The sequence below is a fragment of the Parasteatoda tepidariorum genome, chromosome 4 (genome assembly GCF_982258835.1).
Source record: "Parasteatoda tepidariorum strain Cologne lab strain chromosome 4, Ptep-v5.0, whole genome shotgun sequence".
In the NCBI taxonomy this organism is placed as follows: domain Eukaryota; kingdom Metazoa; phylum Arthropoda; class Arachnida; order Araneae; family Theridiidae; genus Parasteatoda; species Parasteatoda tepidariorum.
Window position 1 is genome coordinate 78,692,882 of NC_141758.1, and position 24,768 is coordinate 78,717,649.

General features: G+C 30.1%; 2 protein-coding genes across 4 annotated transcripts in view; one reads left to right on the forward strand and one right to left on the reverse strand.

Annotated features, from left to right (window-relative positions):
- LOC122272998 (ERI1 exoribonuclease 3-like) overlaps positions 1-18,265 on the reverse strand; it is a 31,734-nt gene extending 13,469 nt beyond the window's left edge. The window contains exons 1-3 of one of the 2 annotated variants that reach the window (XM_087161425.1): positions 17,717-18,265; positions 2,672-2,788; positions 295-354 (exon numbers count right to left, since the gene is read on the reverse strand). In XM_087161425.1, the coding sequence (XP_087017551.1) occupies positions 295-354; positions 2,672-2,788; positions 17,717-17,743 (204 nt within the window). In that variant the 5' untranslated portion in view covers positions 17,744-18,265. Of the gene's footprint in view, positions 1-294; positions 355-2,671; positions 2,789-3,937; positions 4,423-17,716 lie in introns of those variants that run through there. The other variant, XM_087161424.1, reaches the window with a different exon arrangement.
- Positions 7,082-24,768, forward strand: part of LOC122270816 (putative defense protein 3) — a 32,699-nt gene continuing 15,012 nt past the window's right edge. Inside the window, exons 1-2 of one of the 2 annotated variants that reach the window (XM_087161427.1) lie at positions 7,118-7,235; positions 23,684-23,998. The gene's annotated coding sequence lies outside the window, so the exon portion shown is untranslated. Of the gene's footprint in view, positions 7,236-23,683; positions 23,999-24,768 lie in introns of both variants that reach the window. The other variant, XM_087161426.1, reaches the window with a different exon arrangement.

Below are 24,768 nucleotides of genomic sequence, written 5' to 3' on the forward strand. Positions count from 1 at the left end.
CGGGGAAAATTTTTTTCCCCTTCCTTACATTTTCCTCTCTTCAACTTCAAGGATGAGTTCAATTTCCGCTTTTTTCCTTCTACTTCAAAATGGCGGGAAAATCGAGCAAAATTTTTCCCGGTTTTCTGGTTTCCCGGTTATCTGGATACCGGATAAATGGTTCTCTACTGTAGTTTCAAATCAATTACAATATTTTAAGCAAAGTTAAACAATTTAATGAGTAAAATTACAATTAAATCATTCTTAAAAAAAATTTCATTTATTATAGTAAATACATTTTCAATTAATACATACTTCAAAAACAACATTGAATGAAGGTTGGTCATCAATCATACCTTGAATTATGCCTGTTAACTACAAAGGACAATGAAAAAATGGGTTAAAGATATTAGTAAGAAGAAATAGAGAAATTATATTAAAAAGAAATAGCTAAATATTATTTGGAAACATATTCAAAGTGCTTGGGGTAATATGATAAAGCTACATTTCTTAAATTGTTTATGAGAACATTTTTGATGAAAAGACCATGAATTAAATGTATGTAATATAATGTCTCTATGTATTGTGTTGTCCTCTAGTGTAAACTGTTCCCAAAAAACTACTATACTAAGGAACAGATTGGTGTAAAAATTACACTTTTGGAAAAAGTGTGCCTTATCAAAATTTGCCCCAATTTTTTAGTTTCCAAGATAAGAACAAAATTATGATTAAATAAAATCATTTTTTTCTCCAAAATTCAAATAAGAACATGATGCTTTGTTTCTAAATGTTTAAAGACACTTTGATAAATAAGAAAATATTTCAAAGACTTTGCAGCAAGCTGAGGTGATAAGTAGTTTTAAAAATATGCCAAACAAGTGATGCTACTTACCAAATTTCACTTTCTTTACATTAAAGATTATCTTTATTTACCTTTGATGGTCATGGTCGGATATGTCACCAGATATTTAATTCATAGACTGCAATAGGGATACCGGACATTTTGACATTTAATAAATTGCACTCTTAAAATTTAAAATAAATTTTCTACGGTTATTTTAGTTATGTTGCATTGGGAACCTCTTGAACATAATTTTGCGCTCAGAGATCTGCGGCAAAGACGAAGTGAAGGGTAGAAACAGCCAGCAAAGTTAGTCCTGTATGATTGAGCAAGATTCGCTTCAACCTTATTTTAATGTTAACATGTGATTGCCAATAAAAGACTGCTACTATAGTTAGTCTGAAGCAGAGTTTGTTGATAAAAATACGTTTGATTTAAATCACGATTTAAATCAAATGATTTTTTTTTTTAAAATCATTGATTGATCAACTGATTTTTATATATATACATTAATTTAAAAAGTCAAAAAACAGTGTTTTAAATTATTGATACTTTTATTATTTTCTTTTCTTAGTTTTAAAATTTATTTTAAATAAATTGCTGCATTAATTAATTTTAGTTAACAAAATTACTTTCCTTCTTGATGTGTGCTAAATTCCAACACATTTGAAATTATATTTTTAAAAATCTTTTGATTCTTGAGATTGAAAGTACAGATTAAAGATTATAGACTTGCATAGCTGTAGAAAGTAATTAATAAACATGAACTGTTTTCAGAAAACAAACAAAAAAAATTTAATAACATTCTACCTTTTGATTGAAAAAGCATGGAATTAAAATCTATATTATATTTTATTGATGGAAAAGGTATATTTTTAAAGCTTGAGGTTATCTTAAAAAGAAATTACCCTAATATGCCAAAATAGGGTTTAAATTCTCTTTTTCATCTAGTCTTTAAATTTGAATCATGCATTTGTTTCAAAATGGTTGCAATGCATTCAAAGCTATATATTATAATGAAAATTTTTTATAAGTAGTTAGAGCTTCTAAAATACTGTTATAATATAGTTTTAATATTAATTTCATTTCGTTTAAACATTTATAAAGCTTTTTTAATCATAAATCAAAGTTCTTACAGTGTATTAGAATAAAAATAAAAAAAATTTGATTTAAATTTTAAAAAAATCTTTATTCTTCTGATTTTTTTTTTAAAAATCACGAGCCCTGGTCTAAAGTAAGAACACCCCTAGCCATTCATCAGGACTCATGACAGTGACTATGGTAACAAGGTGTAACTATTTCAAGTAGGGGTGTGGGGTCACTGTTTCGGACAGGTTTTGGCTCAGGTTGGCGAGAGAAAGGGAATATTTTCTTCAGTCAATTGTGTTAGCCTTAGAAGGAAGAGAAGCTACCCTCCCTGAAATGCGCTATTCTCGTTTCCATAGCAGTAGACAGCTTCAGACTTTGTGGCGGGGGGGAGTTCTTATCGTAGACAAACTATATCTGTGATTATCTCCAACATACAAATGATACTGCCTAATTTTGTTTATAAAAGTTAAATATCACTAATATTGTCAGAATAACTAACATACTCCATAGTTTTTGCCGAAAAATAATATCACATCTTTTGATTCGAGTATCCTTCTAAATTATAATTTTAGAAACAAAATATTTACTTTGGCAAGAAATATTTAAGTAAATTATACAACTTGATTGATATAAATTATATAAAAATACATTACTTCTACAACATACAAAAAATTACACAACTGAACTAATAAGTGACAAACAAATACAATGTAACATAAATCTCATATATAACTTAATATACAAATAAATTATACAACTTACTTCAGTACAGAAAGAGGATAAGTCAGGATTTATTTCTGGTTTGACATAGGAATGAAAAGTTGATTCTATGTTGAAAGTAATTCCATTTACTTTTAAAACTGGAAATTCAATAATTTCCTGAAAAGAATTTGAACAACTCAATCATCAATTATTTTTCTACAAAAAAATATTTTAAAGATTACATGAAGATAGGCATGATTTAAACTTCAATGTTTTATTAACTAGGGAAAAATTCCAAAAACTTAATTAAATTACATAACCTTTTTGGAAAGTAAAAGAGTTGCTAATAAATCTGTTAACGGCCAATTAAAATAAAAGTTGCAGTAACTAAAGCATACATTTAAAAAAAAATCTAAGGCTAAAGCATAAAAATCTAAGCTAGATTTAGATACATAACCCCTTTGTTGATGAAAGAGATACCAATGTAAACAATCCGTTCAAACTTTAAGTATTAGTAAGTTTAAGTATATAAGACAGAAATAAACTGCATAATCTTTTGAGCGTCAGTCTCGGTTTTTTCCGAAAATCCTGGAGTAAACTGATCACCTGAAGATCAGTTTTCTCAGGTATATCAATGGGAAAATAGTATAGCACAAAAATTTAAGTAAATTTTTAATGTTTAAAGGGTTAATCTTCTCAGCATGTCATCACATAGAAATTCTACAGAAACAGAAAAAGTTATATTTACAAGTTATACAAAATAATTTGTTTTTTTTTTTTAAACCTTCTCTGTTTATTTAAATTTGTGAATAAAGATCATAATTTTAAAAAAATTAGTTTTCAGAGCATTTATAAAAGTTTAGTTAACCAAGACGATCTTCCTAGTTTGTCATTTAATAACGAAAGAATTTAAAATGGGGAGATTTCCGTATCGTGATCTGTGGCAGAATAATCGCCAAGTCTTGGTAACTTCCGGGCAGTGGCCAGGGAGAAACTAAAAAAACCGTCACAGAAAGGGACCTACTCAAAAAGTATAACTAGTAACCACCCCCCAATAAACATCTACATGTTTTTTTTTTTTTAAAAATTTGCTAATTTAAAATCTATTTGGCATTTTGGAAATTGTAGTTGGCGAGACAGATCATGATCCGGAAATATCCCCTTTAAAATTTTACTTCGTGCCTAACCTAAAGCTTGATATTCGATTTCACAGTTAAGGTGATAAAAAATTATTGATAGAACAGGTGATTGAATCTAAGTTTTATAGATAAGGTATTTACAAACAAAAATAATTAAAAGACAAATTCATTGACATATTATACTAACGGGCGGTTCCACATTTAATGGAGAGTCACATGTTGCTTCGAAATCTAAAACTAGGAAAAAATCAAATTTTTGCCTCGGCATACTTTTAACTTTGGGTGCTAGTTTCAATTGTTGATCAATAAACAAAGGGAAAGTCCTTTTCGGTTTGTGAATTTTAAATTCTTGATTTTCATTTCTTAGAAATGGTTTTTTGAATCGAGCTTTGGAGCGATAATTTATGTTACGATAAATAATATAGCTACAATTTGATCTTCCACATAAACCAAATCGCGAAAACATATTTTTTTTTAAAGTTTAAACTTTGTTAATGCAGCCAGATTCTGAAAATAAAAAAATCAGTGTGTTGCTATTTCACACGTTTGATTTAACGCTTAAATTTATTAAAAAAGAACTTGAACACTTTCATTTCTTCTTCCAAAAAATTTTCGAAATGAAAACGAACTAAAAGTGTTGTTTACTTATTTAATAACTTTAAACGCCTTTAACTACCTATTTCTGCTAAGCTAAAGGTGGATTTTCATAATGCACTAATATTTAAATCTCAATTAAATGATGTAAACAACAACTGAAAAATGAGAATCGATGCATTCAATCCATGTCAACAACTGGTTTCAAAAGAATGCTTACTCCTCAAAACCATTGTTTTTCGAACATATGTAGCTTCTTATGTGTGTCCATCTTTAACATGGTGTCACATTTTGTATTCGAGTTTTAAGGAAACTTTTTCCCAGCTTGTAATCTTTTTTTCTTCTCTTTTTGCATGAGTTTTTCGCAAGTGAATAAATTTCCCCGATCATGTTTTCTGTTAGATGCAAAAAAAAAATTAATTCGCAGGCAATGAGAATGCTCCTTACGTTTTCTCAGAATAGCTGTAGAAAATCAGTATCGTGGCCATTTTTATGTTACAAGAGACGTTTAACAAAAAATTTTCTACACTTTTAAAATAAGAGTAATTTTTACAAATATCCATCGTTAGAGCAATGTTTTATACTTGCCATATGGAGATGATCAAGCCAAGAGGTAGAACTATGCCATCGAGTAGGATAAATCGAGCGTCGTTTGTCTCTTTTAAACGATTCACATTCATATCCCAACAGAAACATATTCCTATTGTTTGCTATCTATAACTTGATCATAGATTTCCAGTGAACAGATAATTAAAATTAAAATTCTTGTATAGAAAATTTATCAACAATCAAAAATAAAGTTAAATTAAAAATAAAAACTCTTTGTCCTAACACAAGCAAGTGTAAACCATTCGTATTCCGTTTTATGTCAACAACATTATTTTGCGAAATTGCAGCCGGTCCATATCCATGAAATCATTATCAAAATTCCGTACCATGTCATCAGCAATATTAATGAAAATTATGAAAATCAGCTGACAGAAAACAAAATGAGGAAACGCAAGCAAAAAAAAAATATGGTGATCTAAACAGCTTTTGAAAAAATCTCTCTCGCAGTAAAAAGACTGCGTTTTTCAGCTTCCCTACGCGTACTTCCTATTACCCTATTTCTTTCCCTTTTATTCCAGTTTAGAAGGCAGACCATATCACCTCATTTTTTATCTGGTTTAATTCGAGAGCTCAAACGCTTTGATGATGTTCTAGCAGGTCATTAAATTCTCACTCTCGTCTTCCTCAATAGTGAGTCGTAAGATTTTGATATACTTTTCCTTTTTTCTTTTTTAACTGAAATGTTAATTTGTGACTCCATGTCGTAATTTTAACTTGATATTTTTTTGACAAAGATTCTTTAAATGCATGTTGAGGGCAGTGATTACAGAACCCTTGATAAGAATTAATACTTGTGCCTCAATGAATGCATAACTTTGGAGCCTGTGAGGCGCTAATGATTAAAAAAAACAAAACATTATTGTCTCCAAATACAAAGGAAAGAAAACGTTGAAAGAAAAGATTCTACCGTTTTAACATTCAATTCTTGCGCTGACATCGAAAACTTGAACAGTCGTAAAAAATGTCGTAATGAAGTAAGTGTTATTCGGCTCTTCCTTAATAACCACATCATAATCAAAAATAGTATTTTTTAATCTTTTTTCATAAAAAAAAATCAAAAAAATCTTTTAGCTACACGTTATACGTATTAATATCAAACCCAAATTTGTAAATGCTTCTTAGTGGTATTAATTTTATAATTATGTCTTTCTCCTTTAAACAATAGATGAAAAGGTAAAGTATCATACCTTTTTTTTCTGAAACGAAGACTCCTATCTTATCTTATGACAATTTTTGACTAAATAACTTTCAAAACCTATTTTTTACGACTTCTCACGATTTTAAATTACTACATTTAAGAACCTATTTAAACTTGAAATACCGACAAAAAAAAGTGGTGCATTTCTTTTCCCTTGACTTTAAACGCGAAAATGTTAAATACACGATTTATTGTGATTTTTTTTTCTTTTTGATATTATAAACAATAAGTAAATTTCTATTTACTCTAAAGGGGAGGTTCTTTCGAATTGCTCAACCCTTTGTTATTACATTACAACAGTGTTTCCTAAACTTATGACTTTTGTGTACCCTTTCTAAATTTTTCGTAACGCTGTGTACCACTAATAAAAAATGAATGAATTTTTTACTATAAAAAAATTGCACAAAAGTTAAAAATCACAACTGGCTGTTGACACCACTAATTATAACTGTTAACTCTGCAGAAAATAACCAATAGAGAAATACGTAATCATAAATTTTCATGGCTAGCTTTGTTTTTAAATAAAAAATTTTGAAATTTTCCTTCGTTGCAAGATATTTCGTATAAGAACGCTTAAACCCGCTAAACTGTTCCCGTACTCCCGGGGGTACGCGTATCACACTTTGGGAAACACTGCATTACAATAAGGTAGACTCTCGTGAAAGTTTCGTCGTTAAGGGAAATTTAGCGAGAGAAAAAAACGAACTACAATTAATATTTATAATTTATTTTACCCTTTCCGAAGAACCGATATTCAACTAGAACAAAAGAAAAAAAAATCGATCAATAAAATACCAGAAAAGATTCTAACAGTCTTGTAGTCTGAAACATATTAATTCTCTATTGACTCAGACACTCAAGGAGAAACTTAATCCATGTGACACCATGAACATATGTTATAACTCTATTAAAAAATTATTTACTCCATTGGTTTATCGATAAGGGATATTTTATTGAAGAATTACGTAAAGCATCACAACAATATTTTTAAGTTCACTTGAGCACTTTTTATTTACACACCAGATCGATTTCTTGTTTGTGTGATCTTAGTAGCCATTGTGTGTTTAAGCAACGAACCATTTAAGTAAGTAAAATGAAAAAAAACATTGTTTATTATAAAAGCATTTCGATAATCATTTAGCTTATTCTAAAATTATAATAAAGAAAAAATATATTTATTTCTAAAATACAATACAATGAATATAAATCAAAAGTTAAAATTAAAAACATAATATGCATTTTAAAATGTACTGAAAAGTGTAATTTAAAAATCAATCAGCAATGTAAAGAATAAAACTTTTTTTTCCAACAAGAACACATGACGTTTTAATTAATTTACTTTTAATTAATTTATTTTTAATTAATAATTTTTATTTAACTTTTAATTATTTAGCTTTTAATTAATTTATTTTTCAATAATTTGTTCTTCATTAAGCGTAATTAGGTATTGGTAGTGCAACTGATGCTACAATTCGAATTTAAAGTCACTATTCTTTCGAAGTAAACTGAGATGGGCACAGTAGGCCTTTGGTTGTGGCACCACTGCTGAGTATATTTATTTATTTATTTTTTAGAGTATTCTTTCGAAATTTTAACAATTAATTAAATCTTTTTTTTTTTTTTTGCTGGTAAATAAATTGTTGCTTTTAATGCATTAAAAAAAAAAGTTTTTTTTTTTTTGATAAAAAAATGATTTAAATTATTCAGAATATTACCATAAGTATTGATACGAGCTTAACGGTTGGTACGGCACATCATATGCATCGAAAATTGCACCGATGGATTGCTAGAAGGGCTTTCCTGTTATGAACATTCTGTTCTTGCTCTTTTAAATTGATATAGTCAGCAGAAAAAACTAAGGGTGAGGGAGAGATCAACACCCTGAATAACATTTGTTCTAATAATCGGAGTCTGTTTTTAGAAAATTGTTCTTTTTCTAATTTTAGGTTATACATTTAGACATTTTTAAATTGAAAATTATTTTATAACTGTAATAGTTATATTCATCAAAGAGTTTTAACATACTGTTTGCCCAAATAATTATATACAAAATTTACTTATAGTATTTCGTCAAAAGGCGACACGATTGCTAATGCTAATATTTCCTTATTATTAACAATTATTTATTTAAAATTTTTCCACTATTTTGTTGAAAACGGCATCAGTTATATAAAAAATCGTTTGAAAGTTGTGACAAGTTATTATTTTTACAATCTATTGAATTTTTAAAGATTCTTTGCCCCTATCTTATGTAAAACGTATTTCAATAAAGCATTAAGTATTTTAATTTATTGTGATACTTAATATTATACTAGTTTCAACTTCTACTTCTTATATTATTAGATACTAATTTCAAGTAATTCTGATCAAATGTTTTTTTTTTTTTTTTTTTTTTTAGCCTTTTGTTTGGAAATCAATATATTTACTTTTATCTATTAATTTGTCCCTATTGCACATATAAACTATTTACGATTTTTTAAAAGGAATTATTTTACTAAATGCTAAAATAATCCCTTAACCCCTTCCTTCTCGCTCCCGTGAAAATGACGGGGTGAGATTCCGCCCGCTATTTCTCGCTCCCGTGGTATTGACGGGCTGGAGTGTCCAGTAATAACGCACCAATAAGAATATAACTAATTCATTTCTTTTGCCCGGAAAACATTTTATTTCTCATTTTACACACCTGATGGCAGTACCAGGATATTTTTAAGGTAATTGTAGATAGTGCCAAAAAAATAATATAGATAGGTCATATTGTAGATAGGTCATAAAAGTGCCAAAAAAATAGGCACTTTTATGACCGTTTTCTTGAAAATTAACCGATCGTTAAGGGGATAACTGACTACAATAATTTAGCATAACTTGTTCATATAAAATACCGCAAATACAAATATTTATATAAGTCATATTTCATGTCACATTAAAGTTAAATTTTAGAGTAAATATATGTCACTCCACGATTTTTATATCTTATTGATTATTCAGTCACTCAATAGAGAAATATAATCAATCAAGATAATCAATTATATAATTGCATAAAACTTGATACGTGTATGAGTTTAAAATGTTGAATCATTTATAAATACTGCCTTAGTATTTTCATTCAAAATGTATGAGTGTTTGACTATATTCAAATATAAAGAGCCAAAAACTATAAGAATGCGCGAATTGGAGACAACTAAAATTTTTTAAAAAAAATTGACTCCAGCGAAAGTGAAAAACGAGATTAAAGATAAGAGAATAACAAAACGAGAATGGATTTTTTTTTTAATGTTTTCTTATGAAATATGAAAAGATTGAGTAAGTACAAAAGTATTGTGAAAACTGTACCAATTGCTACTCTTGTTTTATTAAAAATAATGTATATCTAATTTTTGTTAATTTTTAATAATAATTTTTATTAAGTAAATAATCCCAAGTAACTGAAGCGGCAAGAAATTTTCCTTGACTCTCAATCGCTTCAAAAATACACCATTTGGAGACAAAAGTCGGCACGTTTCAAGCTCTCAAAAACAGATGCCCATTTTCAAGACTTGCCAGACATGAATAAAAAGAAAAAAAAGTGATTTGAATTATAAAACATTATGTTTCCAATTAAAAACTAGAAAAACCACAGTAGCCAAGAGGGAGAAAAAAAGATAAGAGACAGAATCCACAAAACCACAATGACAGAGAAAGACAAATCAGGGTAAAATACATTTCCAAGCCCTAAGGAGGGGTCGTGAGGAACTTATATCATTGACAAGGGCATCATCATTCATATGAATAAAACAATCCTGTCCTGAAGTCTTATTTTATTCATGCGATTGCTTATTCCCTCGTTAACGACATTAGTTCCTCACAACAATTCCATACAGCGTGGAAGACTACTTTTTCCTGATTTGCTTCTCTCGTCCACTGCGGTTTATTTTGCTCTGTTTTTCATGTTCATTTTTGTCTCTTAGCCACTTTTTTTTTCTAGTTTTGTATCTCACCTTTACTTTTTCATTTTTCATTGGCAACGTTACGTTTTTATTTCAAATCATTTCTGTTTCTTTTCATTCACGTGAGGCAAGTCTTGAAAGCGGGCGCCTATTTTTGAGCGCTTGAAACATCTCGACTGTTCTTTCCAACTTGTATATTTTTGAAGCAAATGAAATTTTTAATCAAATAATATTTTTGAGACTTTTGAAATTAAAATTTCGTAACCTTACATTTTGTAATCAGATAATTGGAGCTATTGAAATTAAATATTGAATGTTGTGAAATATAAGCGTAATAGAATACATCTTATCTTCTTAGTATTTCTGCAATCTTCACAGCTTCTTCAGGACCTTACGAACTCTGTTAAAAATGAGACTTATGAATCTGATATTTGTTTATAGTGATGACGAGAATCTCAAAATAAGTTAGTAAATAAAGGAATCAAATAATTAGTTGAGATTTTTGGTAAATAAATGTAGGAGATTACAATTGAAGAACATATTGAGTGTTGTTTTATTTCATATTTCGCTAATCAGTTTCAGGATGTTTTTGATCAGGGTGCTATTTGCAAATCATGCTGGGTGTTATTTACAAAGAAAACCACGTAACTTGAATATTTTTTAGCATGAAGCATTTTTTTTAAAATAATGAATCTTACAATATTATTAAATATACATATTTCAATGTTTTTTAAATGTTACTAAACTTTAACTAAGTCATTCAATTGTTAAAAATTATCTGAAACCTTGTGAATGTGAATTATAATTATAATCTATTCCAGACTCACTATATTTCTTGCTAAAAAAATTATTATATTTTCTTTTTTCCTCTTCTCTGTTTTTCTTCTCTTAAATAGAAGACTCAATCTCAGGCTTAAAATAGTTTAACCATATAACTTCGTTAAAAATTAATAATTAATGTAAATTTGGTTTCAGCTTAAAGTTTTCACATAAATAAATTTAAAACATTATAAAAAAGTACAACTAACGTCACATAAAATGCAATGTAACGTCACATAAAATAATCGTCATGGTTGCTCTGCAACGGAAAAATCCTAGACATTGCTCTTTTCTCAATCATTCATTTAGTTTATGGTTATCTAAAATTACTTCACTTTCTACGGCGGGATTCTTTGGAAATTTTTTGGACTATCGCCATATTTATATATCTTCATAGAAGCAAAATTTTAGATTAAATTTCTTTCGAAATTTTGACTACCCCCTATATTTTGAGGGTCAGAACATATATAATGAAACATTGATTACTTTTTCTGAAAAGGTCAACTGACGCATCATTTAATGCCGTTTTAAAAGAAGAAAGGCATGAGGAGACACGTGGAAGTTAACGCGACTCCTAAAATAAAAACATATAATGAATAATTAAGTTGATTGAAGAATAGAAACAATTAGCACGATTAGTTAACAGAATGCCAGCCATAATTAAATAATAATAAATTTAATAAAAGGATAACAATTAAGGTTACAAGTTAGTTAATTCTAGATTAAACATCGTGGCGGACAGGTTGTCCCAGTAACATACACAGGCGTCGTCACAGACCGAACTGAGAAGAAAAACAGGTGCAGTTAGGTCTGCAATCGTGATTGTCCTTATCGCCAACTGGCGACGTAAGTTTGCCACATTTCGGCGTTTAGCTTGAAATTGGCTCAAAAGCAGCAGCCGCTGCATACTCCCTCCACAGTGTAACGGTTAAAAATGGACATACCGTTGAGGTCTACGAATTGTTCTACCGGTACGAGTTGTGTTGGCTGGATCAATCGGTTTCACTGTCTCTGAGTTTTTGGCAGGAACGGTTGATTCAATCGATTCGACTGGAGGTGGATAAGTATGTTGATTAGTCTCTTTGTGCAGGAAAGCTGGTTTAAGCCTGTCTATGGAAATGGTATGCTTTTCCCCCTTACGTTCGATGTCGAAAAGTTTGTCACTTCTTTGCAGAACTCTATACGGACCATCGTACGGAGCTTGGAGTGGCTTTCTAACAGCGTCGTGTCTGACAAATACATGTGAGCAGTCCTTTAAATGGGGATGAACAAAAATTGTTCTGTGTCCATGACGAGACATCGGGGCTGGTCTCACATTTTCGAAGTGGGATTGCAAGTCCAAGATAAGTTGATTTTGGGAAGCACTGGTCGGTGACGGAACGAAGAGTTCGCCAGGTAGTCTGAGAGGTCTTCCATAGACCAATTCGGCAGTTGTGGCTCCTAGATCCTCTTTAAAGACTGCACGGAAACCTAGTAGCAATGTAGGTAGAGCTGAAGACCACTGCTCGGTATTATAGGCCTTCAGGGCTGCCTTTAGTGGACGATAAAACTCCTCGATCAAGCCATTTCCCTGAGGATGATACGGAGAAGTCCTGATGCGTTTGATGCCTAGGAGTTGTGACAGGGCCACGAAAAGTGAACTTTCGAACTGCCTGCCTTGGTCAGTAGTAACACGGACAGGACAGCCAAACCTGGAAATCCAATGAGTAAAAAAGGTCTTTGCAACTGTGTGTGCAGTTATGTCAGGAATAGGGACAGCCTCTGGCCACCGAGTAAATCTGTCGATCATAGTTAAACAATAGTAATTCCCGTTGGATGGTGGAACATTATCTGATGGATGGTGGAACATTATCTGATCCTTTTATATGATGAATATCGGTCGTAAACTGAGATATGTAATCTAATTGTCTCGCTTGTCGCGGAGAGCAATTATCAGAGCGCTTTCGGAATGCAAAAGTTAGAGGCTTATGATCTGTGAAAAGAGAAAATTCTCGCGCTTCAAGCATATGTCTGAAATGTTTGATTGCCGCATAAGCTGCCAATAATTCTCTATCGTATGCGCTATAAATTTTTTCAGCTGGGGAAAGTTTTCGAGAGAAAAAAGCAAGTGGTTGTGCATCATTGTTAACTATTTGCGCTAAAGCCCCTCCTATTGCGAAATCCGACGCATCCACATGTAAAATTAATTTGGCATTCGGTTTAGGGTGCGACAACAGCACAGCGTTTGCAATTAATTCCTTACACTGTTTAAAATCATTATTAGCTTGATCTGTCCATTCAAGTTTCGTTTTGTCTTTCTTTTTGGCTCCTTTTAAATACGCCGTCAAATGTATTTGATTTTGTGCTATATTCGGTAAAAATCTACGGAAAAAATTTAAAATTCCTAGAAATCTTTGAAGTTCATTAACGGTTTGAGGTTGAGGATAATTTAAAATTGGTTTGATTTTGTCGGGTAATGGTTTTGTACCATCTTGAGAAATAAGGTGTCCTAAAAAGGAAATTTCAGGTACACCGAAAACGCATTTGGAAGTTTGTATAGTTAATCCATACTTGTTCAAACGATCAAAAACCAAACGTACGTGTTTTCTATGCTTTTCTTCAGTTTCACTAAAAATTAAAATATCGTCGAGATAAACGTAGCAAAAGGAAAAGTCACCAAGAATTTCATTCATAAATCGTTGGAACGTTTGAGCTGCTCCACAAAGACCGAAGTTCAGATAGGGAAACTCAAAAAGGCCAAATGGTGTACATACCGCGGTTTTCTGTACATGTTCCGGGTGCACTGGTATATGAAAATATGCTCTCACAATATCGAGTTTTGAGAAAATTTTCGCACCATAGAGAGAGTTTGAAAAGTCCTGTATGTGCGGGATTGGGTAACGATCCGGAGTTGTACACGCATTTAATCTGCGATAATCTCCTACAACACGAATACTACCGGAACTTTTCGGAACCACGTGGAGCGGAGAAGACCACGGTGACTTGGATGGTCGACAAATTCCCTGCTCCATCATGAATTGGAATTCTTTTTTAACGGATTCGTATAATCTAGGGTTTAATCGCCTAGGCTTACAATGAACGGGCGGTCCGGTGGTTTCTATATAATGCACAGTACTATGGTTAGAATCTTTTAGTTTTAATGACAATTTAGTTAAATCTGGGAATTCTTTTAACATTTTATGATACTCTGATTCTCCGGAGATGAGTTTAATTGAACTAATAGGTTTAGGTTGGCCAAACATACCCTGTATTTCTAACTTCGTTACACTGTCAATAAGTTTTCGACGTTTTAAATCAACTAAGAGGCCAAAATTTTCCAAAAAATCAGCACCTATAATGGGTGTTGGAATAGTTGCAATTAAAAAATGCCATTTAAAATTTCGTCGAATACCCAGATCAACATTGATTAATTTTGAGCCAAAAGTTTTAATTTTCGTGTTATTTGCAGCGTATAATTCCAAAGGCTCAGGTCTTAACTTTACCTTAGGCGCGGGGATACAAGATACATCGGATCCTGAATCAACTAAAAATTTTAAATGAGAACGTTTGTCGTAAACATAAAGGCGACATGAGTTTTTGGCTATCGGGATTGCAGTCGCAGACACTTGTTTTTCGATAGCCGAATCTAGTTTTCCGGGTTTTTAGTTTGATTATAAGCACAAGGCTCTCTACAATGTTTTGCACGAGCGCCAAATCTGTTATGGTAAAAGCAAAATTTTGGGTCGCCTCGCGATCTTGAAGGAGTTTGATGTCGGTAGGGAGATTTGTTATATCGTGATCGAGACTGATCTCTACTACGCTCGCGAGATAATCTCTTAACTTCTGCACTTAACGAAGCTATCTCGTTTCGCAAAACGCTTATTTCAGACGGAGGATTGCGCTGTGAGCTTTCCGTAGTGTGTTGCCCAATAGCAAATACGCCAGTTTCTGTCGGAGTGGTACGGACTTCTGAAATTTTGTCAGCCATTTTGGCTAAATTGTCCAAAGATTCAGAGCTAATTGATAAGATTGTTTGAATTTCTTAAGGCAGTCTCTGAAACCATAAAGTTTTCAAAAAATCATCGTTGACGCTTTTACCCCCTAATTCGCGCATTTTTCTCAATAAATGGGACGGCTTAACGTCTCCAAGATGCAATTCAGAAATTAATTGGCGAATTTGCTCGTTTTCCGAAGCGGAGAATTCGGCTATTAACCGGTCTTTCAAAGTGTTGTATTTATCCGCAGCAGGTGGCGCAAATAAAATATCGGACACTGAGGATAAAGTTTCAGGATCTATTGATGAAACGAGGTAATTATATTTCGTTAAATCATTAGTGATTTTAGCTAGCTCAAAATTACTCTCTACCTGAATAAACCATAGTTTAATTTTTGATTTCCATAACGGGGGAATTTTTACCGAAAGATGGGAGACCTGAGATGCATTTGAAGAACGTGCAGCATTATCTGCATCATTAACCTGCTCCACCACATTCGGCATTATTTTAAAGTGTTAGGGCAGCAAATAGGACTGGGCGATATTAGAAATTATATATCGTGATATATCGTCAGTTTTGCATCGCGATATAGCGATGTATCGCGATATAGTATTTTTGAATTTCATTTACTTTAAGGCACAGAAAGTCAGATTTCTATCAAGACTTCATACGCATATTGATTTAAATCAATTTATAAATTTGAAAATATATATGTTTTGCTAAAGAAAGATATTAAATAAATTGACTAAGATGTACAAATCTTACTTAAAATATTTATTGAAAAAATGTGTGTAGATACAGAATGAAATATTTTCACTTCTTTATCGTTTATAAGGTATAAGCAGTCGTAATTTAAGTTAACCCCTAAAACACCCTTAATGAAAAAAAATATTGTTATCAAACAAAAGCTGATTTTAAAATTTCAAAATATATTTTAATTAAAATAAAAGTTGGATTGACTAAAAGCTGAAGTTTAAAATTAAAAATGTTCGAATTTTAAACTAAAACGTAAACATAAGATTTGTAATAGTTTCTTAAAATATTCGTTCTCTGAAAGATTTCTCAGTTTAAAAATAAAAAGGGAATTTTATAAAGATATCTAGCTGAAATTATTGAAAGAAAATTTAAAAAATTAAAAAAAAAGTTTGTTAAGAAATTCATTATACACTTAAAACAAAGTGTTAAAAATAGTTTTTTTTTTAAAAAAAGAAACTTTTTTTAACAAATCAATATTTGCTTGTACTATTATGCGTAAATAATTACAGAATTATTAAGTTCGATCGTAATGTTCAAATTCTGAATGAAGAAGTAAACACAAGTTTTGTTATGTTTTCTAAAAATGATCACGCAAATAACAAAAGATTTCTTAGTTTAAAAATAAATAAATAAATAAAAGTGAAATTTATCAATATATTTACCTAACAGCATAGAAACAAAATTTGAAAAATAAGTTCGTTAAAAAATTATTTGTATGCTTAAAACAAAGAGCTAAATAAATTTTAGGAAAAAAATGCTTCTTAAACACTATTTTTATTATTATTTCATATAAATAATTAAATTAAATTAAATAATGACCGAATTATGAACGAAAAACAAAGTAAGGCAAAGTTTCTTAATTAAATTCTTAAAAATAAAAACAAAAGAATTGTGATATTCGGTAATATATTTAGCTAATTAACTAATAATATAAAAAGAAAATTAAAAAAAATAATGATTTTACTCTCTAATAAAACGAAGTAGTAATTGATAAAAAAAAAAAAAAGAAATGAATAAAATTCGCAAACTTTTCAAATTCTTTTGAACAAATAAAGTTTATTGACTTATGTCCAAAAAATAAGTTTTGTTTTAACTTTATTTCTAAAAATAAAAACAACTCAAGATTTATAAATTTAAAATCAGTAATAGAAGCCCATTAAATTATTAGAAGTTTTATCCGAAAGGTTTTTAATAAATTAAAAGAAAGTAAAAAAATAACCTAACAAATTTATTTACTTTGTAATTTAATTCCTTATGGATGCCTTAAATTAGATTTCCGATAATTTTCACATTTAAAAATATAAAAAAAGTTTTGTCAGAAAATAAATAAGAAACTTACCTAATTAATGAAGAAATTTTTCTTTAAAAATTCTTTTCAATAATAGATTGCGTTCAGAACAAGGTTACGACGGCGATCACGAAGTTAATCCCATTGAAAATAATCTACAAGAAACGATTTCAAATCGCGAAGGTGCGAAAACGAATATGTGATATAACGATATAAGGTCTCAAAAGTGATTCTGATTCTACCGCTCATCAGTCAAGGCCGTCTCAACAAAACGAAACAATATCGTCTTCCACTGCGCGAGTTGGCATCGGAACGTAAGAGAAAGTCCTTGCGTGTATCGCTATATCGTTATATCGTCTTCTTCACTCGACGGCTTAAATCAGATTTCTGATCCATCGCTTGGAATGAAAGTTGCTGTATCGGTTTGCCGATATAGGCGTTAAATCGATATGTCGCGATATATCGATTTATAGCCCAGTCCTAGCAGCAAATAAAATTAAACAACTTGTATGATGCAGTGATAAGCGCAAAGATCAAATTAAACTCGAAAATAATGCAAATACATTTACTAAAAATGGTAAAAAGGTTTAAATAATTATTGCAAATGAAAGTGATTTTCAAACATTTCGAAAGATAATGCAGTAAGATAGCAGACTCCGTACACGCCGTAGATCAATACTGACAGTAAGTTTAAATCAAAGATACTAGCAGTAAGTTAAATTAATACATTAATTTAAACATATTAAAGCAACAGTAATTTTGAAAGGACCAATCACAAAAAGACAGCAGAAATTCGATAACATACCCTTAAAATATCCATGTGTCCATCCATCCATATTTCCGTGCGATCACAAGTTTGTAAATAATAAAAAAAAAAAATTCAAAAAATAACGCTAAATTTTAAATTTAGTTCTAAAGGAGCAAAAGTTATTAAAAATAAAAGCTGGTCTTCGCATAAATTTAGAAAGATTGCATAGATTCAAAGCCGGGTCACCAGTGAGGAGACACGTGGAAGTTAACGCGACTCCTAAAATAAAAACATATAATGAATAATTAAGTTGATTGAAGAATAGAAACAATTAGCACGATTAGTTAACAGAATGCCAGCCATAATTAAATAATAATAAATTTAATAAAAGGATAACAATTAAGGTTACAAGTTAGTTAATTCTAGATTAAACATCGTGGCGGACAGGTTGTCCCAGTAACATACACAGGCGTCGTCACAGACCGAACTGAGAAGAAAAACAGGTGCAGTTAGGTCTGCAATCGTGATTGTCCTTATCGCCAACTGGCGACGTAAGTTTGCCACATTTCGGCGTTTAGCTTGAAATTGGCTCAAAAGCAGCAGCCGCTGCAGGCATTTAGAGCCACGGACTTCAACGGCAACACGCGAGAAATACACAAAAAGAAAATTTAATTTCGAAAATTCTAGAACTTTCTTTCTTGGTTTCCATCAATACCATATTAATGTAGCAGAAGGTGAACGTCTGACATCCAGGCAAAACGGGTATCTAACATACGACTAACATAAAAACAACTTTTCAAAAAATATTGAAATTTATCATTATAAAAATTTTAATTTCTGACCTACTTCAAACACCAAAGATTTTAACAAAAATAATTTCAAATATACATCAACCGGCTTAGAAATATATTTCGATTATTTCATGACCTATTGTTCGACAATGAATGACGCCATTTTCTTCACCTTACATTTCCAATAATTATAGAGCGATTGCAATAAATAAAGAAAAAAAAAATATAAAAATAAAAATTTGTCCGATAAAGCAGGATGCTCGAAAGCTATAATTTATTCACTATAACTTTTAATCCAATATTATAGCTCTCGAAGAAATTATGCATAGTTTTAATATTTTTTTTTTTGTGTGTGTGTGTTTTCAGTTCAATTATATAAATTAAAGAACTAAACTTTGATTAATTTTTTAAAGCAAAAAGCGATGAGTAATCTCAATTGTTAATTATAGTGCATTTATATTGATATCTGAAATTAAAACAAATTGTTGTATAATACTCACAAATAATTAAAGAACCAATAAATAAGAACGAGGCATAAATAACGCTTTTACAATAGATGCTAACTAAAACTTTTCAATGGCGGTATGGGGGTCAATGTTTATTTGTTCAAAATGCATCGTAATTCTTTATATCGTATAAGCAAATTTGCTGTGGGTCATACGGCAATTGAACATTGGGAGTATTAAATTGACCCTTAAGAGCAAATAAAAATATATTTTGTATGCTTTATAAATTTTATATAAAGTTATCTGTGGTGAACCACCTTCTCACCAGATGGCGATGAACTCTGCTCGCCAGGTGGCAGTGCAAAACATTTCCCTCAAGGAAATGACCTTTTTATAAGATGGCAACATCTCTTGTGTTCAAACTTTAGTTTCAAGAATCTGGCAACAGCTCAATATAAGCGTTCATTCGGGCTTGCTGACCGGTGAGCATTCACCTCTTTTAAAAATGCTGCTGTCGTTAATCCTGTCTGACTTTTACGTTGTAACTTAATATAATTTCTTCTTTTTTTAATTATTATTAAACTGCTGTGATCATTAATTTTATTGAATCAATTTATTTAATATTATTTAATCTAATCACCACATATCTATCAGATACCTTTTTTACAGATTTTGTCAAAAAGAAATATTATTAATAATAATAATAATTGTTATTCACGGAAAACAATGTAACAAAAAATAAAATTATCAGCACCAATGGAGTCGAATGTAAAACTGACCTTTTTTTGATGTACCTCTTCTCAGCACCTAAACAAGACATTGCTTCAGTTTTTTTTTAAAAAATATTTACATATTTACACTGTGATAACTGTTACTGCATACCTTCGGCAGAAATATTTAAATAAATCATGAACTAAAGAGTTTCATCATTTTCGAGCAGCAAAAATCTTTCTTAGCTCAAAAAGTATCCCAGTTAACGCTAAAGCATTATCACGGCATACAACTGATATAATCTCAAATTTGCCCAAAAAATATCGAAGCGATATCATAAGTAGTTTCTTAGAAAAGGTACATCGAAAAAAGTAAGTTTTAGCATTATTGATATATGCCCTACCAACTCCCCTTAAATGCTCATCAGCCTCAAACTATAGGGATGGACCACTTAATCCTATAGCTTAATCCATCTTTAAGCCATAGACATATTTATTTAAGCGATATATCTTCTATATTAGCTCCTGTTCGTAGATAATGCTTTGGGCAGTTTAGTTCATCGAATTTTTTAAAGAATTTCCACAACAAAGTTATTTAAAAAAAATATGTCGATTCAAATTTTTGCGTGACATCAGAATTAGAATAGCATTAACATGAGTCATTTAAACTTTTTAAATCTTTTTTAAAAGTAGATTAAATGAAATTCTATGACTATAATTTCGTGGCAGAAACTTTATGACCTTTCTTTACTCTTTTATTATTTTTGTTATTATACGTAATTAACTTAATCCCTGTTCTTCGTTAGGGGTAAAAAAAAAAGGTTAGCAATATAACGAAAAAAAGTAAGCAATTTTGAGAAATCCTGCACAGCACTTAAAGACGTATAACATCACAATTAATGGAGCCAAAATAATTACATTTTTTAAAATTTATTATTATATTTTGTCCTTCTCGACGGCTTTACGTTATTAGAATAAGCAAAACATGTTTTAGTAGTTCAACCTATCTAAATAAAGATTAACTGTATTCAGAATCATTTGGCACGATTATGTTGCTCGAGGCCAGCTTATTATAATCAAAGTTTACCGGAATCACGTGATTAGATCACCTTTCAAAGGGACCGTTAAGAAAATCACAGTATTTTTAAAGCTTTCTGTTATTGATGCAAATTTAATAAGTATCGAATATACTAATATATGACATTATATTTATATTTGTAGATTTGGCACCTATTAAAACTGCACTAACTACCGTAATACCAGTAGTGCCTGTTACCAAAATTAATAAAGCACTATTGGCATCAATAAAAATATGTCGATTTTTTTAATCCTAAACAAATTGGTGTCATTTCTCAATTAATTTTGCTTGATAATACACAGCTTATTTTTTTTTTATTTCAATTTATTCTTATTACCGAAATTGGTTAAACATCATTGGCATTTATTATAGTTAGGAGATTTTTTGCGTTTTTTTAAACGATTTTGTTTTATTTCTCCGGTATTTTTTTTTTTTAAGTACACAGCTTATTTTTTATTTCAATTTGTACATATTACCAGAATTAATAAAGCCTCATTAGAGTCAACTATAGTGTGGTGATTTTTTAAGGTTCCCCTAAAAAAAAGAGTACTTTCTCTTCCTTAATTTTGCTTTTTGGAATAAACCTTATTTTTTAATTTAACTATTACCTAACGACAAATATAATCACGCATTCTTCAATAATAGTATGGTGATTTTTTTATGTTTCTCCTATAAGAATTAGTACTATTTCTCCATTAATTTTGCTTTTCAAAGCAGAACTTATTTTTTTTATTTCATATATAGTTGATTTTAAATTATTTAGTTTTATAAACAATAAAAGCATAACTATGAACAAGATAAACAAGTGGTTTCAAATAACTTTAAAAATATTAATTTGGTGATGTAATCCACTGTACTATCTTGTTTATGCTGATCGTAGAGTTTATCTGACTTGGCATCTAAAAAATAAGTAAATATGAAAGAACTTGCAAATAACTCCTTTTTTTAAAGAGAGCTATAAGCTAGCAACACCCACTGTAATGTAATCATCAAAATATTTGAAACAGAAAAAAAAATCGTCTGCAGCAATTTCATTTTATTATTAATGGCAAGTTCTAAGGCAATGATAAAATTCCAATTTTCATACGGCTCTGACGAACGAACTAATTGAAAATTTAGAATGAATTTTAGGATCGAGTGATAAATTTGTTCCTTATCCAAATTTCATGAGGATAGAACAAACGGTTCTTTCATTCTTTCAGCAATGGCAAGTTCTAAAGCAATGATAGAATTCCATTTTTCATACGACTCTGACGAACGAACTAATTGAAAATTCAATGAAATTGAATGAATTTTAGGATCGAGTGATAAATTTGTTCCTTATCCAAATTTCATGAGGATAGAACAAACGGTTCTTTCATTATAAGAGACGCACAGACAGACAACGCCATTTTATTAGTATTATCAAGTTCTAAAGCAATGATAAAATTCCATTTTTCATACGACTCTGACGAAGGAACTAATTGAAAATTTTGAATGAATTTTAGGATCGAGTGATAAATTTGTTCCTTATCCAAATTTCATGAGGATAGAACAAACGGTTCTTTCATTATAAGAGACGCACAGACAGACAACTTCATTTTATTAGTATTATCAAGTTCTAAAGCAATGATAAAATTCCATTTTTCATACGACTCTGACGAAGGAACAAATTGAAAATTTTGAATGAATTTTAGGATCGAGTGATAAATTTGTTCCTTATCCAAATTTCATGAGGATATAACAAGCGGTTCTTTCATTATAAGAGACGCACAGACAGACAACTTCATTTTATTAGTATTATCAAGTTCTAAAGCAATAATAAAATTCCATTTTTCATACGACTCTGACGAAGGAACTAATTGCAAAACTTGAATGAATTTTAGGATCGAGTGATAAATTTGTTCCTTATCCAAATTTCATGAGGATAGAACAAACGGTTCTTTCATTATAAGAGACGCACAGACAGACAACTTCATTTTATTAGTATTATCAAGTACTAAAGCAATGATAAAATTCCATTTTTCATACTACTCTGACGAAGGAACTAATTGAAAATTTTGAATGAATTTTAGGATCGAGTGATAAATTTGTTCCTTATCCAAATTTCATGAGGATAGAACAAACGGTTCTTTCATTATAAGAGACGCACAGACGGACAACTTCATTTTATTAGTATTATCAAGTTCTAAAGCAATGATAAAATTCCATTTTTCATACGACTATGACGAAGGAACTAATTGAAAATTTTGAATGAATTTTAGGATCGAGTGATAAATTTGTTCCTTATCCAAATTTCATGAGGATAGAACAAACGGTTCTTCATTATAAGAGAGACGCACAGACAGACAATTTCATTTTATTATTACAGATTAATGTAGACACATAGAATAAGATAGAGTACAAAACAGTATAATTTATAGTTTTTAAGGAGAAAATATAAATAAAAGTTTTTTTTTTTTAAATTAAAGGAAATTTAGACGAAGCTATTATTTTGTGGAGCAATTTTGATAGGTACGAAATATATGAAATTTATTATATGAAATTTTTGATAGGTAAATATCTGGCTCAACGAATGTGATGAATATGATGGGATTATGATGAATATTATTTGATTTTCAAACAAATTTAGAAATGAAATTTTAGGGCATTAAAATACCGCAGAGGAAGAATACTTCCGGAAATAATATTTTTACCATAAATTTAATTTACAAAGAAATTTAAACTACATAAATTGAATTTATCTAGATTACCATTTGAATTTACTTAAAAACGAATTTAAAATGTCGATTAAGATTTTGATTATTATATATATATTTCTAATGTGTGTGTGTTTGAGTGTCATTTTTATATTGATTTATATGAATTTATATTTGACCTCTCCGCTATTAAACTCCTCTTTCAGGGACACCTAACTTGAATCATTACTTTTTACGTATAAATTATAAGAACAGTTTGCTTTTTATGAGATGTTTCAACGAAGTTATTTATTTATTTGTTTATTTATTTACTCTTTTCAGCAAAAAATCGCCGATGTTTGTTCTAATGATACTTCTTTTATCGTCTGCAATTTAGTTTTAGCAATACCGCAAGAACCTGAATTAAGTGAAACTGAAGTAATAAAAAGATAGAACTTGCGGGGTAAAAGTTGGTCAATGGGAATATTTCCGCGAAAGTTATTGGATCTAAATGACTGTGGAAGATGTATTAAATAGAAAACCGGATCCGTAAAAAAGAGATATTGGGACCACGAGCTAAATCTTTGGTAAACAACTCGAAAGTGCATATTGTTCGCCTTCCACTTCTGAAAAAATCTCAGACAAGGAAAATTGCACGTGAGTACAATGAAAATATTTCTGAATCGATAATTTTAAAAGTTCTTAACTATAATACTAGAAAATCCAGAAAATCAATTGAACATTTTCACCTTTGATATTTAAAAGAATAATTTTAACGAATGCCTTAAATTGTCACCCGATAAGAGCATTATTAAATAGTTGCCAAAGAAAGCCAACTGGAAAGTGATAGTTATAATAAACCGGCTTAATAGTGACAGTTACAATTATAACTAAAATTATCCTCTTATATAAAACTCCACAAAATTAGAGCCAACGTTTGCCTTTTATTTTCGTTTTCAGGTCAGTTATGTTAATTGAAGGAAATTTCTATTTATCATTCAGAGCAGAAATTAAAGCGAATTCTCTGTAGCTATAATTATTTCGCATTAAATTCGATGTCTAAAGCCGAAACCACTTAAATTGCGAAAGAAAATAAAAGGCAAGTTTACGTAATTAAAGGGAACTTATATTTATCATTAAAAACAGAAATTAAGGTGAATTCTCTGCTGCTAACTATTTTGTGTTTAAAAAAGCCGAAACCACTTCAACTTAAAAATAACTTAATTCATTTTACCTCTAAGTCCCAGAAAACTACATCTTGACTAAAAAAAAAAATATAGCAAATATTTAATAAACCATAATTTTTAACATTTAAACCATAATTTTTTACATTAAATAATATTCATGCCAAAGTAATAAAAGAAACATACACATAAAAAATTTTAAAAAAATGGGAAATGTCCCTTTAAAAAAAAATATCGCATGTT